The sequence below is a fragment of the Ammospiza nelsoni genome, chromosome 15, assembly GCF_027579445.1.
Source record: "Ammospiza nelsoni isolate bAmmNel1 chromosome 15, bAmmNel1.pri, whole genome shotgun sequence".
NCBI classification, from domain to species: domain Eukaryota; kingdom Metazoa; phylum Chordata; class Aves; order Passeriformes; family Passerellidae; genus Ammospiza; species Ammospiza nelsoni.
The window spans coordinates 9812239-9829313 of record NC_080647.1 but is presented as its reverse complement, the minus strand read 5'-3'; the positions used below and the strand labels follow the sequence as shown (position 1 = coordinate 9829313).

Below are 17075 nucleotides of genomic sequence, written 5' to 3'. Positions count from 1 at the left end.
TTCTGCTATCAGTAACCTGTGCTCTTCACTGGAACCTCAAACTCCTATGAGTATCCTCAGATACTATTTGCTCACAGACTGAAGAGACTCAGCCCCTACAGTTCAATTTAATTTCTTTTTAACTCTGTTAATTCTCAGAACTCAGGACAAGTGTTTCCCAATGTCTCAATTCTTTTTGAAACGGAAGCAAAAACTAAGGACCAGCCCCAAAACCTTCATGCAAGCATTTCAAAAAAAGTCAGGACTTCTGTCTCCTGTCTGAACTGTCATGCATTACTTACTCAAGCTCAATATCTACATTTTTTAATATCTGAAACATTTAGGAGCTAAAACTCTCCCCACAAAGGGCAATTGTATAAAGGACTAACTATAAAACTGCTCATCAAGCAGTGTATCATTGCTGAGGCTTCCAAGCATTTGCTACAGTATCTCTGAACAACACTATTACCAACAGTGTAATAGCAGTGTGAGTGTTCCTAAGGTGACTCCAAAAATTCCCATTTCCCAACAATAAACTCTCCTAGGTTAAGTGAATACTTTGTGCATGTATAAACATATACACACTCATCTTAAGTAGTCACTTTTTTCCTCCTGATTTTGAGATGCCCAAATTTTTGGAACTCTGAAAAACTGAGGAATATATTGTGTCACGAAGCAACACAGAAGGAAGAGAAGGTGCACCTGCATGCATTCAAAGACAGAACTAAAAGAAACCCTTTTAAATTGCTGTCCTTAGCCAGTTTTGAGGCTATGAATCCAGAGCTCCACAGGTGATGTGGGTCATTAGCACATGGTAAGCAAGAGGTTTGAAATGGAACTCTCACTCAGCTTATACCCAGAGATTTCTACAGTGCACCTGCAGAGTCATTACTAAAAGTAACAAAAAGCTACTTTGCATAAAACATTATGCTGCCTAAAATTACTCAAAAGAATCAAGTTTAAATGGATTCTGAAATCCTATGTAGAGGAGGAGGACAAGCATACAAGCACCATGTGCACTGACACTCAAAGGGCACTCAGCTTGAACAGCCAGGACATCACATAAGTGACAAAAATATTGGCAAGAGGAACTTTTCAGCTGCTTTAAAGTACAGTATTAGAAGACTCCAAGTAACAACAGCCACTAACCTGTTCCTTAACAGCAGTATTTACATTGGTCAGGTAGTGTTGACAGATTTGACAGAACACTCTCATCTGCTTCTTTAGACGTAGAAGATCCTCCTTTAAAAAGAATGATTTCATGTAACAGTTTTGCTTTTCCAATTGTACAGTCCCATACAGTGCATTCACTTTTACAGAGCATTTCACCACAGACCTCAGTGGTAATATTCAAGTCCAGTACATTATTTTTAAAAATCACCATTACAAATAAAATTAGCAAGTAGCAATTTCCTTAATTTTGTCATTCTGTGTAGCACAGAAGAGATGGCAGTTGGGATGAAAATAGCGTTATTTTATTTTAAAAAAGCAGTAACTAAAAAACCTGTTATGTACGAGCAGAAAACAATCTCAATAAAGGACAACGTTCCATAAGGTGCTTTTCATTCCTGCTGAAAGTACTACAAATTACATTTTGCTGCAAAACAGCTAGGTTAATCTTTATTTCTAAACTAACTTGTATTTAGCTCACCTTCTGCCATTAGGCTTGTGATAAAGCTTTAATCACAGTTACAAAAACCTCAAGACTGCTGTTTACCCTTTAAGGAATAAGGTAACAAAACCTCCAAATCGTTCACACACCTACACTGCCTCTCAACAATCTGTGCAGCCACTTCTTATCAGGTATTTGGGGTTGGAAATGTTAAAAGCCATTAAAACACAGATGGTAAACTAACCAGCCAGTGGTGAAGTTCATATTCACCTCTAACACCTTCAGACTATGATTACTCACTGGACTAAAGAAGTCTCAATAGATAGGGGAAAATCACAGTAATCTGATACAGGTGTTCTCTGTTATAAGATCATTAGTATAAGTTACATAGCATGATTTTTCCACTCCTGCATCTACCAGAAGCTCAAACTACAACATCCTAAAATAAAAAAAAATTAAAGGAAAAATGTATGTATGTATCCTCACATTAAAATGAGAGTATTGTAGTAATGGATTATTAATTACTCATACACTATTAATGCCATGAGTTCCCTTTGTTTTCTCTCTAGTAAATTGTGAACTTTTTTTTCTTGTATTAATTACAGGCATGATAATCAAAGTGTTTAAAAAACCTGAAGAATTTCCTTGCCTCCCCTGTGACATAAAGAAAGGTGTGTTAACAGTAACTCCAATAATGAAGTGCAACTCCACCACAGATTTCCAGTAAAAAACTGGAAACTGCAGGAAAAGTATGTTTGATTACAGGGATTGCATTTTTTACTTTTGAGAAATAATTAAAATGCTTCAGCACTTACAAACTCCATTCTAAACTAGCTAAGCCTTTTGAAAAAAGCCTTTTTTTCATTTGGCAGTTCACACAGTGAACCAACTAATCAACTTCTTCAAGTAATGCTGGATAGAGGAAATCTTAATCCTTTCTCTAAGATTTTTCAAGAAGTGAAATTGGAAAGATGACATTTGCCAGAGCTTTGCCCTTCAAGATTACTATACATAGAACCAGAACAGGGCCTATCATCATTCCCTGAAAAAAATGAACTTAATCTTTTCACATCTTTATTTAACAATAGATTTAAAAGACCAATGAAGGGTAAAGTAGGATTGTGACATACTGAGCAATAAGAATACTATGATAGTACAAAGTCTTAGATCTCACCAACTTGTCACTGATACTTCAAGGTTTCCAAACAAATCCAAACCCACTACCTAAGAGTAGTAAGACTAACTATACTGTGTTTGGCAACTTCCATTCTACCCCTTCTTGGTATTGTTACTGTGGCTGATAGGTATCATGCTGATTTATTAGTATTTTAAAATTCAGTCAAATTAAACATAATACAAAATAAAATATTTTAAATAATAAAAACAATTAAAGGAAGTACTAGGTTTGTAAAAGTAAAGAATGTGACTACTAAAACTATTAATTCAGAAGAACATATTAAAAAAGTAGGATTAAGTAGGTATCAAAATAAAAAACATTCCTAGTTTTAATTAATGCCATCACAGTTCCCACTTGATGACACTGCACTATGTACAAATGTTTATTTACTAACACAACTGGAACAAGGCATACCTTTGTGGAACTGCTTTCAGTAACTTTTGCTAGCTGCCAAAGGATTACATAATGAGTACACTGCAGTGCATGAATAACAATCTGAAATCAAAAGGAAAGAAAGCATTAGACAACAAAGACCAATAAAAGACAGCAACAAAAGGTATTTGCTGTTTTGTCTAAAGAACACATTTTAACTACAGACCTGTTCTGGCATGTCTCCATTTTCAATGCCAGTTTTCAATAGCTTGTAGTTGCAGCCAAACAAGTCCCATCTTGATAGGTCATGAGCACTGGAAGCATTGGAAATTAAGCAAAAAGTATTCTTTAACTAATACTTTTTCTGCAATTTGAGGTTAACAACTACTAAAATCTCAACTGGTCAAAATTAATTAATTAATTAGTTGCGTTTTTAAATTTATGTTGAAAAAGCCCAGTCACTGAATACCTCCCCACCCAAACCAACACAGACACAAAAAATAAAAAACCCAAAACAATCCCATGAAGTTGCATTAAAAAGATGCATCATATTAAAAACAAACAAGCCCCTCACCACAAACACTTATACTGAATTAAAAACAAGCAATTCCCCCACCACAAACACTGACTGACATGTGCAGAAGCCACTTACTTGTGAAAAGCAGTGATTCTCTTCAGTGTTGACAAGACTTGATATGCATCATCTTCATCAGGTTCCTCCCCCTATTTAATAACCATACAGTGAGATACCTCAAGCAGTGTAGTCTCAGTGAACTGGGGAACTTAATACAACCAAACCCACAAACCCCCAGACTGGGGGCAGGAGAGGGTGCAGACCTGATTCTAAATTATTGATAAAATATTTATCATGTCACATATGCTTTCAGAAGAGTCAGAGAGACAGGGCAGTCAGCAGTTCATATCTAGAGATGGAGACAATGATGTTAAAATGTCTTTTCCAACCTTGACAATTCTAGGATTCTATAAAATAGCAGCTGAGGAAGAGAGAAGGGGAGGGGGGGCAGGGAAGAAGGAGAAGGGAGAAGAAAAGGGAAAAGCCTAGGCTAGTGAAATACAATGTATAATGTAGGTGCTTCTATTTTCTCTGAAGAATCCAGCAGAGGCCACTGTCAGACAAAAGACACTGGACTAGATGGGCCACAGGTCAGTACCTCAGTCTTACTTTAATCACAGAAAAGAGTCTTTGAGTGAGGTAAGGGAACTGGTTTGTTCTAATCTTCCTGCAAGTTCTGACAAACTTGCAGTTAGTAAAAAGAGTAAAAATCAAAGGGTCAAAAAAGTATCTGTTTGTACATAAGATAAACTATCTGAGGTCAAGAAACTCCTCCTCAGTCTAGCAGAGATAATGCAAGTTTTACTATTCTGTAGTTGCACAACCTATCAAAGAACTAAGGATTTCAACACTTCCACCAGAGTATTTGCCTTTTTCCTTCAAACCAACTTCTGACATCTCATTTCCTTGCTTTACCTCTCATTCTTTCTTTTCATCACAAAGGGAAACCAATGGGCACATTTCTTGTTTGGGATTTCTAGAATGGAATTCTAGTTTGGAACAAAAAGCAAGAGAAAAAGGAGAGCTTGATAAACTACATGCATCTGAGAAATGTTAAGAATGAAGCTGTCAAAAAGACATTTCCTATGCTCCTCACCACAGATGAAAAGGAGAAACAAATTTTGTCTGAATGTCAGAGATCCCACATAGTAAAGTTAAATATCAGGAGATTCTCACTTCTCAGATCAACTAAGTGTGGGAACAAAGTTATTTTTGATCTACTAACTGCATCTGCTTGCATTCAGGAAGGGAGGGGGAGTGTTAAAGATTTTGATATTTAACAACAGCAACATGCAACCACAGGCAAGACTAGCAACAGTAGTACATCTGAGGAGAATCCTAGGGGAATTACAATACTACAACTCTCAAAAATGAAGGCCTCAAAAGCTAAGAGTAAAAAGTTTATGCATTTAATTGTTTATCTGAAACTTATCCCAAATTCCCAAAGGACTCTTGTCAAAAGGAGACCAAAATTAAAGACTCACTACAAGAACAGCCTGTGTTCACACTATCACAGCAGCAATATCATTGTATTATTGCACTTGACTTAAGGGTTTTGAAAACCAGAGGGAAGCTCCCATCCTTAGCTCTGACTTGCAGAGAACGACAGAAAAAATACTGAAAATATTTACAAGGGCAGGAAAAGGTGATCTTGCACATTAAAATACCTCTTGCAAGAAGTCCTCAAGCAGTCGATTAAACTTGTCTGCCAATTCATCTATTAACTGACTTCTTGCAATGTCAACCCTGTTAAAGATTGTGAACTCTTCATTACAGAGAGCATGGTAGGTTTTTGAACAGGCTTCCAAAACATCTATATCTGTGTGCTTCTCCACAATGTCCCGGATTTGTCGCAGTAAGGCATCCAAATGCTACAAGGAAGACAAGCCAAAGAAGAAAATATATATTATTTTTATTTTCATATATATATATATATATATATATATATACATATATACATGCAAATACACACAGGCATATTTAATAAACCTTAAAGAATTTTAAAAGGTCAATTCTGTTAATTACTTCTGTAACTATAATACAGAACACAAACATCTCCTAGAAAATCAGTGATGCTCCTGAGAAATTAAGTCTATTTATCAAAAATTAAGTTGGAGTTTGTCAAAGACCAAATCACAGAAGTAATTAAAAGTTTGCTGCTGTTGGTATGGTCTTATCTAACACTTCAATTTGCAATGACAACTGAAAAACACAAGTATTTACCTCCCACTCACATAAACATTTATGCATGTTTATGTGTGCCTTAAAAGCTGTATAATTGAAATTTTAGTTTCATAACACTCTACTGTCCACCAACTAAAGCCAACTTCAGCTGTTCATATATTCCTCCCTCAACCTGAGATGCTCACTGCTGCTCCATCACTGCTGGCTGTGCTGTAAACTACACATTTCATCACTTTTTAACTCTAATGATTTCCAGCTACTTCCTTTACAATGCAGTAGCACATCTGAGAAGGAGACAGAGATGAGAACAGCTTCAACTTCATCATCATAGCAGATAAAATGAGAGCAGTAACTACATCATTTGTGATCTGATATCCTTCCTCTTTTTCATGCAATGATGATGGTGGTTTTCTAGCTTCAGTGACAGAAAAAGAGAACTTACTGAGCTGTTTCTATAAGCTTTATCTGTCAGACAGCTATCACAAATATGACCATAACCCAGCAATAAATGTTCTCAAGTTCATTTAACTGGAAGATTTTCTGTTAAAGCTGGCCAGACAGGCCTTAGAAAACTCATATTTTCATTATCTCTAAGAAGAGCAGTCAGTCACAACTCTGAAATTGAAGTCACACTATCAGTAAGGGTTACAATAATTAAAATCTCCTTTACACAAAAAAACACTCCTAAAATGGTGACTGAAATTCCAGTGACAAAGTCTAAATTCTGAGACTTTTCCTTTAATGTTTGTGTGTGGAAGTTACTGTACCTTTTCTAATCGCCCCGTTGTATAGATTTCCAAATCAAAGTATTGTGGCAACTGCAGTAAGTTGGTGACTTTTTCTGCATCTACAGAATACTGTAAAATTGGCACAGAAAAAAAGTTTAGTTAATAAAGTCATGGACAACATAATTCATTATAGAACAAGTAAATATAAACAAAGATTAGTAAGAAAATAATAAAACTCGTGGCAAGCTGCATCATTGATTAGAGAAATATACTTGTAAACATTTCAACAATCATCCATCAGCAAGGAATGGAATCAAACTTACCTTTGCTAGCAACTGAGGAAGTGCCACTGCAAAAAGCTCAGTAATTTTTGTCCTGTCATCCAACTGGGTTTTCTTTTCCTTTGCTGTCAGCACCTAAAATATCGGCATTGTGAGAATTTTACAGCTAGAAGTTCTGGTGCAAAGTTTCATTATCATTAATGAAATGATGATTAGGTGCATGGACCTCTAAAATCACTGTAACATATCAATGTAAAGCAGGAGGAAAGTGTGCAATTAAAAAAAAAAAAGAAGAAAAAACCAACATTCAAAAAAGAGATTAACTAGAAAACAGAAGTGATAACTTAGAACAAAAGGTTTACCTTCCCTACAACAAAATACCAGACTGAAATGATAATGTAAGAATGGGGAGCCCATCAGCTTAAAATTTTTAGTAATATTTACTCAATTAATTTGTCAATCCTATTTTCATACAAGCTTTCAACCTGTTCTTAAATGTGTTTCTTACCAAAAACATGACCCAGTCTTGAGAGAAGACTGCTTAATGTCTTCCCAAAAGAGGCTGTCTAAACTCCATATAATCACAGAAAAGCCAACTGGTGGACTGGCCTTCTTTCAAGAGACTATGTGGTGCATTTTCCTTTCCCTCATTTTGTTCTTTCCCACTGAAAATAGTTCCAGCTTTTCCCAAACATTGATTCTAGTCCTCCTTTCAAATCAATACTGTTTTCAAAATCAATTTTTATTATCTTTACTAGTACAAACAAATGCAGTAATTTGAACAGTACCAAGCACGTGCCCGAGTCCAGAAAAAGCAAACTAGCTAGGGTAGTCAGATATGGAGACCAAAGCTCCATCTCCCATCTCAGTCCCTTCAGCAGCAATAGCCTATAATCTCTTCCTTTTTCCCACAGTGGCCCCACAGAGCCATTCCCACATCCCCAGATGAGCAGTTTTTTGCTTCCTACCCTTTTCCCTGTTCCTCTTCCCACCGGAGGATGACATTCAGCCGCTTGCCGAATTGTACAAAGCATGATTTCAATCAGAGCGCTTTCCTGCCTGTCTGTTAAAGCTGAAATTTAAGAAACAGATGTTAACACATAACTTATTTTTCATTTACCACAAGGATTGAGGTATGTTGGGATTTTTGTCTGGGTTTTGGGGGTTTTTCCAGCTTTTTTGTTTAAGGCAAATAGACAGACATGTAGACCAACAGCTCGTTTCTGGAGATGGGGGTCACAGAGAGGATATAGTAAGTAAGTACCTTAAAAAACACCACCAGAAAATACTGAAAAATTTAGGGAATATCACTGGATGGGTCACAGGATAGGATGGAATAAAGACTTAAGTTTTATAATTATTTTACTTCCTTTCTATTTTTCAGAGGTCCATTTACTAGGACCTATGAAATACAGAATTATACCAGGGGTTTTGTTTGGGTCTACTGTCATCAAAGAAATTATGTTACTTCTTCTCTTTTCTTCTAACCATGGCTCTTGTGTAACACTTCCATACCAGGTGGTGATCTCTTTCTACACTTCCTCACATTTCATAATTGGTATTAGTGACTTCTTATAGTCATGGAAACAAAGAAAATATTTGTAAACATATTTTTTCCTTATTTCAAGCCTAACAAAAACTGCACAGCAATATAAACAAAGATCTACAAAAATCTCTTACGTTCTTCTCCATTGAGAGGCTCCTCCAGCAGAAGACTGTTCATACATTCCCAGTCCTTCAAGAGGTCTGTTGCACAGTCCCACATGCTGTCCACAAGATAAGCAGCATGTTCATGCAACTAAAATAAGAACATATTTAAGTATTTTATCAGCAATGAAGATTATTACAGAACTATAATACAGAGTGTTTCTCATGCTTGGCTCCTGCCTGTGGCAAAAATACAGAGCAAGTTTTGCAAGCTCTCTAGTTAAACAGAAGATTTTCTTCCCCAATTAACTTAAAAAGATGAACCCAGATCAACAGCTACAATGAGTAGTGCTACAAAATCTGTCAGAACCTGGGGGATAGGTGGGTAGGAATTGTGGGATTTTTTGCTTTTTTTCTCTCTCCCCTTTTAAATCTATCAATTCACAATTTCTTTACACTTACACATCATCATGTTTGTCAGAGTAGCACTCACAGCCTGTCTCAATACTGTACTGACATATCTTTCAAACAAACACAGCCTTACAAAACAGTCTTTTGACCCCCATGTTGCTCCAACAACAAGAAAACCAGGACATGGACCATGGTAATTAACCAATGAGTGGGAAAAAAAACAACCAACAAAATTTAACTGACAAAAATTAGAACAACAACAAAAACCCCACACACACACCACAAAAACAAGGACATCCCTGAAACTCAACTTACTTCACTTTCCAAAAAGAAAAACACTAATGTCTTCACAAGATTAGCATTTGGACTTTGTCTTCCTCTCCTTTTGAGAATCCCATCATCTTCAGTATCTCTGCGGCTGAAAAGCCTAAAAGAAAAATTATTTCTTGACAACTTTCTTCTTCATTGCCTTCACCATAGCCAATTCACATCAAGATGTGAAAAACCTTCCAAGGTTTTTACACACTAAATACCTTGTTGCTTTGCTCCATATTTTACTTTGAAAGGAAGTAATCTGAGACAAGTATCATTTGAACAACTTCAAATATGCATTTTATATATGCTGAGTTAATATGCCACTGACTGTTTCCAGTGGGATGTATGATTACAACAAAATGCTTACGAACATCAATGATAATTGCAGGTGCTTGAGGTCCTATGCTCCTCCTCAGCAAATGCTATTTTCTGAACCTCCCTACAGGAGACTTTAAAGCAGCTAAGAAATATTGAAAGGAGGTCTGAAAAATATTAGATGGAAACTCTATTTTGTTCTCCTACACACCTGACATGCTGGCTTTTTAGTGGATTTTTTAAATGAAAATATTTTATGAAATGGTCGTATGGGACAATGGGGAGGAGGCAGGCACAGGGGAGGAACTACAAATGGGAAAACACTCCTGATGCAAGCCCAAGTTTTAGGCCCCAAACTACATAAGCATTTTAAGATGTTTCACAGGGAGAATGGGAAAGGAGAAGACATAGGAACACTTTTATTTTATTCCCTGAAGGAACAAGCTTTCAAAGTGAAGTCCAAACTTCTATTTCCCATTTAGAAAAACTACAGCAGTTTAGAAAATAGAGTAATATTACATTGTCTCTTCTTTCTTAAGGCCACTTTATGTTTCATTTTTTCCTTCTCTTGATTAAATCTAATGAGAACCATCATATTAATGTACACAAATCTACAGGACCAAGAAGTTAACTGTAATTTCTCCATCTTACTTTTTATAAAGAAATTCCCCTGCGGCAACTGCCACTGGCCGATGAGCTGAATAAACCAGGTGGTAGACATTTTCACAGTCTTCTGCAGTCAGAACTTCTTCACTACTCCTAGGGGTAGGGATGGGAAGAAGAAAAGAAAGAAAGAAAGAAAAAACCAAAAAGGCTGAGTCAACAAAGTATGAACTCTAATGAGGGAGATGGAAATGAATGAGAAGCTAAACCTTTTCCTTCAGTTTATCATCCTAAAACTCCAGTCTTAGCTCCAAAGTCTTCCTGAACAAAACACATTGATGAAGTATGAGCTATTGCTAGAAGGTTATGCTCAGGAGTTCAATTACTGTGTAACATTCAATATATTCTGTGTTCATTTCAACCATTCCATGATAGGTTTTAACTATAAGTCCCTAGCCCTTACACCTACTGAACTGAGGGAGATAAGCAGTAACACTGTTCTAGACAGATTACTTTTGGAATTTCATTTTCTTTGAGTGTAAGATGCACAGACATTTCTATAGCCTTCAGATTATCTGAAGTGTCATGCTGCTGGCCTCACCCACAAGGCCAACACTGAAATTTTGATATTTGTTATATGTCAGATAAGGAAATATACATGTACTTACTGTAAAACAAGAGTGAGTAATTTTATTGCTTGGACTGCAACGTCATATTCTTTGTCAAGAGTCATAGACACAATTCTATCCTAAGAACATAAAAGAAAATATTTTTGAAGAGGAAAGATGTATAATGCAACTTTTAAAAAAATCATATGTACTCAAAGTAAGAAATAACACTAACCTTGAACCGACTGGTGAAGAGTTCCAATTTGGAATTAAGTTCCTTATTATAGTAAAGCCCTTGCAAAGCAGTTAGGCATTTGAGTCTTACTTCTCCTTGCTAAATAAAAGTAAGAACTGAATTAAAAGTCAAATATAGGATACTGATGTGATCTTCGTGTCATACAGGATAAGTTTCTTTTACAGTGAGAATTAATTCAAAAACAAAGATTAAATGCTGTCACAATACTCTACGAATAATCATGTTAATGACATAAGGATATAACCTTCTTTGTAACAAGGCAGTGAAGCAACAAAAACTAACAAAACCCCCCAAGGTCTTCCTGCAGTTACCATCTCCATAAAACTAAATACATCTGTTTCATTCTTTCTAAACACTCAAGATATTTGTATCATAGATGACCACTCCTTGTTCAATCAAAATTATTACATAGATAAAGAGAGCAATACTCCTCTTGAAATACAAGATCTGCTTCAGCAGAGAACATGTTCTAAGGTAAAGATGACCTCACTCCACTGCCAGAGGTTACTGGGTTTTTACACCAAGCTAATGAACAGCACAGCAAGACTGAGCATCCCTCAGTTAAAATTCTTTCACTTAAAATTCAACAGCTTGAAGTTTCTGATGCAAGAACTGAGGCGATGTGCTGACTCAATAATGAGTCAGGGAGTATTTGTAAACCATATTGACCCCTCCAAGCAGAGAATAATCTCTAGGTGGTAGCTGGTAAATAACAGCTTCAGGCACTAACCAGCACAAAAGGGGGTTTTTCCCATACTTTTTGCAGCTAGATGAGAATGCCAGAGTTTCATAACTTGACAAAACAGAGTACTACCAGGCTATAGGGATGATGTGTTAACTTGAAACAGTTGAGCATGATGAACTAGAAGTTTGCATCAGCAATAAATAAATAGAAAAGACCATTTGCCTACAAATAACAGTTTCTTTAAAAAAAATCTATATGTACTCTCTAAAAACATTCAAGTCTGGCTTATATGCATTTTGAAATGCCAGTACTTCTGAGTGATAAGGACAGCAGTGATCAACTCAAACAGTTAAGAGATCCAAACCTAGTCTGGAAAGATCAATAACTAAAACCAAGGAGTTCTGCTCCTTTTGCTCTGTGCCGTTTACCTTGTCATGCATAGTCCATCCCACATATTTTAAGTAGCTGTCATTGAGGAAGGCATCACTGTACATTTTCATCCATATTCCAATCTCCTCAATGCAGATGGCTCTTATTTCAGCAATTGCATCTCTGTGGAGAGAAGTGGGGCAGTAAGTTCAAAGAGATGAATAATTAGAAATAACCTGCCCCCAGCTTCCAGAATAAATTACTTACTGAGAGAAACTTACCGATATCTATGCACAAAAACACCCTTAAATATTGCATTCATCATGTTTTCTATTTCATCCTGATTTTCTTGAAGCTGAAAGAATGTAGAGAGTACATAAACAGTGAGCAGCACTTTTACAGTCAGATCAGATGGTGCTGATGCTAGACAAACTAAATTAACATTTACAATGTGACCATTAAATCCTTTCACAGATCTGTTTCACAGTACAATATGCTATTATTTAAGAAATTATACCTACCACAGTACACAAATTTTAGTAATTCTGGTTACTGGGAAACTGTTCTTCAAGTGTAACAAAGACATCTTGTGTTTCTGAAAGGCCCTTCTTAATTTGTAAGAAAGCCTGATTTAATTTTCTAGTAACATCATTGCTTTTTTACATATCTATGTATCACTCACACTACGACAGGCCCTGCACACATATTTAACAAAACTACATTGAATGGCTTGTTCAGAGATCAGTCTCGAACTGCAAGATCTTTGGGAGGTGATCAGAAGGCAAACTTGTTAGTTTGTCTCAACTGTCAGGAAAAAAAGCTCTTAACAGGTAACAGTACAAATGCTGAAGAGCACAGGTGAGATGTTTCCTTTGATCATGAAGAAGTTATTCCTAACGTCTAAAAACCAAAAACCTAAAAGAAAACAAACATCACCACCACGACCCAAAAAAACAAACAAAAAACCAAACCACCAATTGCCCCAACAGTACAAACTGAAACCTGATTGAATTAGGGCTTTCAACAAGACAACATTGTCAGCAATGAATCAGCAAGTCTCTTTTACACAAAAGAAAGAAAACAGAAGTAGACTGCATTTTCAACTTTGATAGTGCTTTCTGTACATGAAAAAAGCCTTATCTGAAGCCTTTAAATACATTTTCTGCTGAGATCATTACTGACATTATAAAAGCAGTATTTTGCTCCAAGATCACTGAGATCTTCTCTAGAAGCCAAACCTGTCAATGTGTGGTAACTTTCAATACATATTTGAGCTCAATGTAGGAAACTCCTCAAGAAATACAACAAAAATGTATCTATTACTGATTGCAATCTCTCTCACTAACCTCACTGCAACACTACTATTTTTAAGACTCTACATTTACTTCTTTTTCCAGAAAACCAGACAGTAGGAAGCACCTTGCAAAGTTGTTTAAGCATTAAATATGAACAACCTGAAGAGCTAGAGATAGATAACTACCAAAACCAATTAAAGAACAAGATTAATTATTAGTGGCCATTTATGAACATTCATATTTATGAATACTTAGTTGGACTAACCTCCTTTCTCTTCTGTAGTAAGAGTTCCAGCCTATCATTAGCTCGTTTCCCAATGATTTTATTTCGTTCTGCTTCATACTGCCGCTGTGTGTTGTCCATGTTAATACTTAGATTTAATGCCACATTCACTAAAGCAGTCATTAGTTTCATGGCTACAAAAGTAAGTGAAAAGAATAAGGATTATTTAAAAGGTTACCTGATCTAAGAAAACTTAGAAGAAAAATCTTGACACCTCTTCTGGTGAACCCTTGCTGTATCTATGAAAATATATTTAGTGTAATTTTCTGATACACAAACTTATGCAATGTTTTACCAAGCACTGCATCATTATTTATCAACACAATAGATGCAATATTGCTATTCTGTTCTTTTTTATCACTTCTTTAATGTTATAAGCATTATTTTTATTATATGTACATTATTAGTATTGAATTGAGAGATACAGGATCTGTATCCTCCCCAAAATGAAGGAAGAATGTAAGATTAATAAACTTAGCCCAAGAAATACTAGAATAATATTATCAGAGCCAGTTAGACTCATACCATTCAGTCTTAAACATATAAGAATTTTTTTTCTTCAAAAGGAAATGTCTTAGACAACCAACACCACCATATCACACCAGTCTTTTCTACTCAATTTAATTTTTAAAAGGTGCAGGTTTTCAAAAGATTCATTTCTTAGCAGAAGCAGAGAAAGCCCATTAGCCGACTACAAGCTAGAAAACCAAAATATACAACACACTTGTGTGGGATTTTTGTGTCCTTTTATTTTTAGCTCAACCCTTTTAAAAAGAATGCAGACAAATACTCCTTTTTCAGAAAGTAAAAGGTGATCAATTGTGTACTTGCTTGCCATGTGAGCTTCTGTAGTAAGGCATAAAAGGGCTTGCACTGGCAGAGCAGACACTGAAAATTCCTGTGCATGTATCACCAGCATAAAACTAACGAGCAAGGCTTAAAGACATGCAGTTACATTGAAATATCATCTCACACTGTGATCTCCAAGACTAAAGAGCAAGTCCGAGTTAATCACAGAAGCTGAAACTAACAGAAGTACCAGTAAATATGGATACAAGGATTTTGCTGGCACTCTTCCATATAAAATATGATCTTCAACAATGCAAATGCTAAAACTCAGACGAACACACAAAACCAACAGAATTCACTGCTGATGTGAACAAATGAAAACACATGGCTTATAAAAAAATATTTTGTTTGAAGGAAACTAACACACAACAGGGCAATTTCTGCAACTTTTATTCAGGCACAACTCCAATTTAAAAAAAAAAAAACCAAAGGTAATAACTTGCTTTTTTAAGACCTAGAATTGTATTAAGTCATATAGCGCAACAGTCAAAACTGAAGATACAGTAGAATCTGTAAATTCTCCTGAAATAAAAAGCGCTGTTTCTCTCTCCATAAGAAATGCTCTGGCTGGTAGAAGTCACACAGCAGCAGCCCCATGTGTAGTGTGCTAATGTAAATTCAAGAGGGCTATCAAGTATGCAGAAGGACTGACAGACATGACAGTCAAGACTGAAGCCAGCTGTAAATCAGCCAGGTCAAGGGAAGCTAACAATAATTACTTCCTGTGTGGCAAAACCTCAGTTTCACACTCTGCCTCATTTTACCTCGCTCAAAGTAAAATTGTTACCATAACCTCACATAAGCTGACAGCCACACAATGCCATTCACAATCCTTCCTCAGTTATCAGTGCAAGTTTAGGACTCCCTTATCCAAGAAGCTCATCCTCTGTCCACACAAATACATGTTTCTTTGAAACATTCCATACTTAACTCATAAAGGATTTCTTCACAATTAACATATTGGGAAAAAATTGTATGAAGAGGTCAATTACATACAACACAAATAAATTTAGAGACTGTATTACTGATGAAAAAATTATTTTAATGATTTCTAATGCAAAGAATGGAAATGCTACTTTACATAGCACCATGGCCTCAATATGTAGCACAATTTCAGTTTGTAGTAAAAATTGCATCCAACATAAACTACAACTTCTGTTTGACTTAATGCAGAGCATGAACGGGTTCAACTGCATTTGAGATTAAAAGACACCTACACCCTTATTTATGATCAAAGACAATCTAGTAGAATCAACTAGATTTCCTTCTATTTACTTTTCTACTAAAGGTAACAAAAATTAAAATACCAGAGAGCTAGAATGTGTAAAAATAGTGCTGTGTTTCCAGTAACAAAAATCCAAGATAAAAAGCTGTCCCAAAGATGAAAACTATCACAAAATAAAACACAAGTTGAATGTTGAATATCAAGAAGTTCAAGCAGAGTAATTCTGTCCTGTGCAACACAAAACATTAAATGTAAGCAATACCCAAACAAATGTAATTAATAGTAATACCCAAATAAATAGAATTCACTGACCTGCCAGTGTGCTAGTGTGCCGAAAGGCTCTGACCTGTGAGTCTGACAGCCCTGTGAGCAGGGAAATGACAGTGTCCATCATGTACTCATCATAGATGATGCTGTACTGACACTGTCGGACGAGCACTCCAATGAACTCACAAAAACTGGATTTGAACTTTTTCCACTGGGGGCCAGCCATAGTTAGTGGATAATCTCCACTATCCTATTAAAACACAGAAAAGGAAATTCTTTCAAACACTTTAAAAGTTATTTCATTAAATAAAGATTAAGAAGAGATACGTGCAACTTTAAAGCCAAAATCTCAGAGGCCTTAAAAATGATACATCAGAAGAATATGATTCCATAAATATGAATATACTTTGCAGCTGAGGCTTATTATAACACAAAGACAACATTCTAACTACTAGTTCCTCTTTTTTGTTTGACACAAAGTAAATGGAAAAAAATTATTTGCCTTACAAATCTTTGCTACACTAGAATCATCACACGAACAGTTAGGTGACAAGTTTAGGAACAGGTTGGGATCATAAGGAAGTTGACAGGGAAATGATTACATAACAGACTTAAACTTCCTAAGGCATAAAATTACCTACTACAACACCTCAAATATAACAAATGTGTGCCCTCTCCTGATATGGGAGCCTTTACAAATAATGGTGAAATGACAGGGACAAATAAAGAATCATTTGTGTCAGTGCCACTGTGAACAGTTTCTTTAAGAGGCTGAGCAACAAAACAGGTTGAAAAATAAAGTAAGTATCCATGAAAAGGGATTAGAAATCTGAGAGCTGCTCATTAGAATTCTATTACAATAAAGAGTCAGCATGACACAATGATATAAAAAACCCATGTACCAACAGTCCCAGGTGTGGCTTTATGAATTTCACACAATATTGCCTTAGAGTAGTCAAATCTATTTATGCATTGAGGTAGTTTTAAGGAATACTAAAATTCCTTTAAAAAAAAGGATATTACATTATCTCCTCAGAGTT

At 35.8% G+C, this 17075-nt stretch overlaps 1 protein-coding gene across 4 annotated transcripts in view; it reads right to left on the bottom strand.

Moving 5' to 3' along the window:
- The window catches only part of STAG2 (STAG2 cohesin complex component), a 72691-nt gene that overhangs the window by 12564 nt on the left and 43052 nt on the right, over positions 1-17075 (bottom strand). For all 4 annotated transcript variants that reach the window (XM_059482999.1, XM_059483002.1, XM_059483000.1 and 1 more), the window contains exons 7-23: positions 16081-16285; positions 13677-13828; positions 12398-12471; positions 12176-12299; positions 11042-11140; positions 10867-10946; positions 10247-10354; positions 9281-9392; positions 8588-8705; positions 7876-7979; positions 6950-7042; positions 6666-6755; positions 5382-5585; positions 3793-3863; positions 3367-3454; positions 3183-3263; positions 1129-1221 (exon numbers count right to left, since the gene is read on the bottom strand). In XM_059482999.1, the coding sequence (XP_059338982.1) occupies positions 1129-1221; positions 3183-3263; positions 3367-3454; positions 3793-3863; positions 5382-5585; positions 6666-6755; positions 6950-7042; positions 7876-7979; positions 8588-8705; positions 9281-9392; positions 10247-10354; positions 10867-10946; positions 11042-11140; positions 12176-12299; positions 12398-12471; positions 13677-13828; positions 16081-16285 (1896 nt within the window). The remainder of the gene's footprint in view (positions 1-1128; positions 1222-3182; positions 3264-3366; positions 3455-3792; positions 3864-5381; positions 5586-6665; positions 6756-6949; positions 7043-7875; positions 7980-8587; positions 8706-9280; positions 9393-10246; positions 10355-10866; positions 10947-11041; positions 11141-12175; positions 12300-12397; positions 12472-13676; positions 13829-16080; positions 16286-17075) is intronic.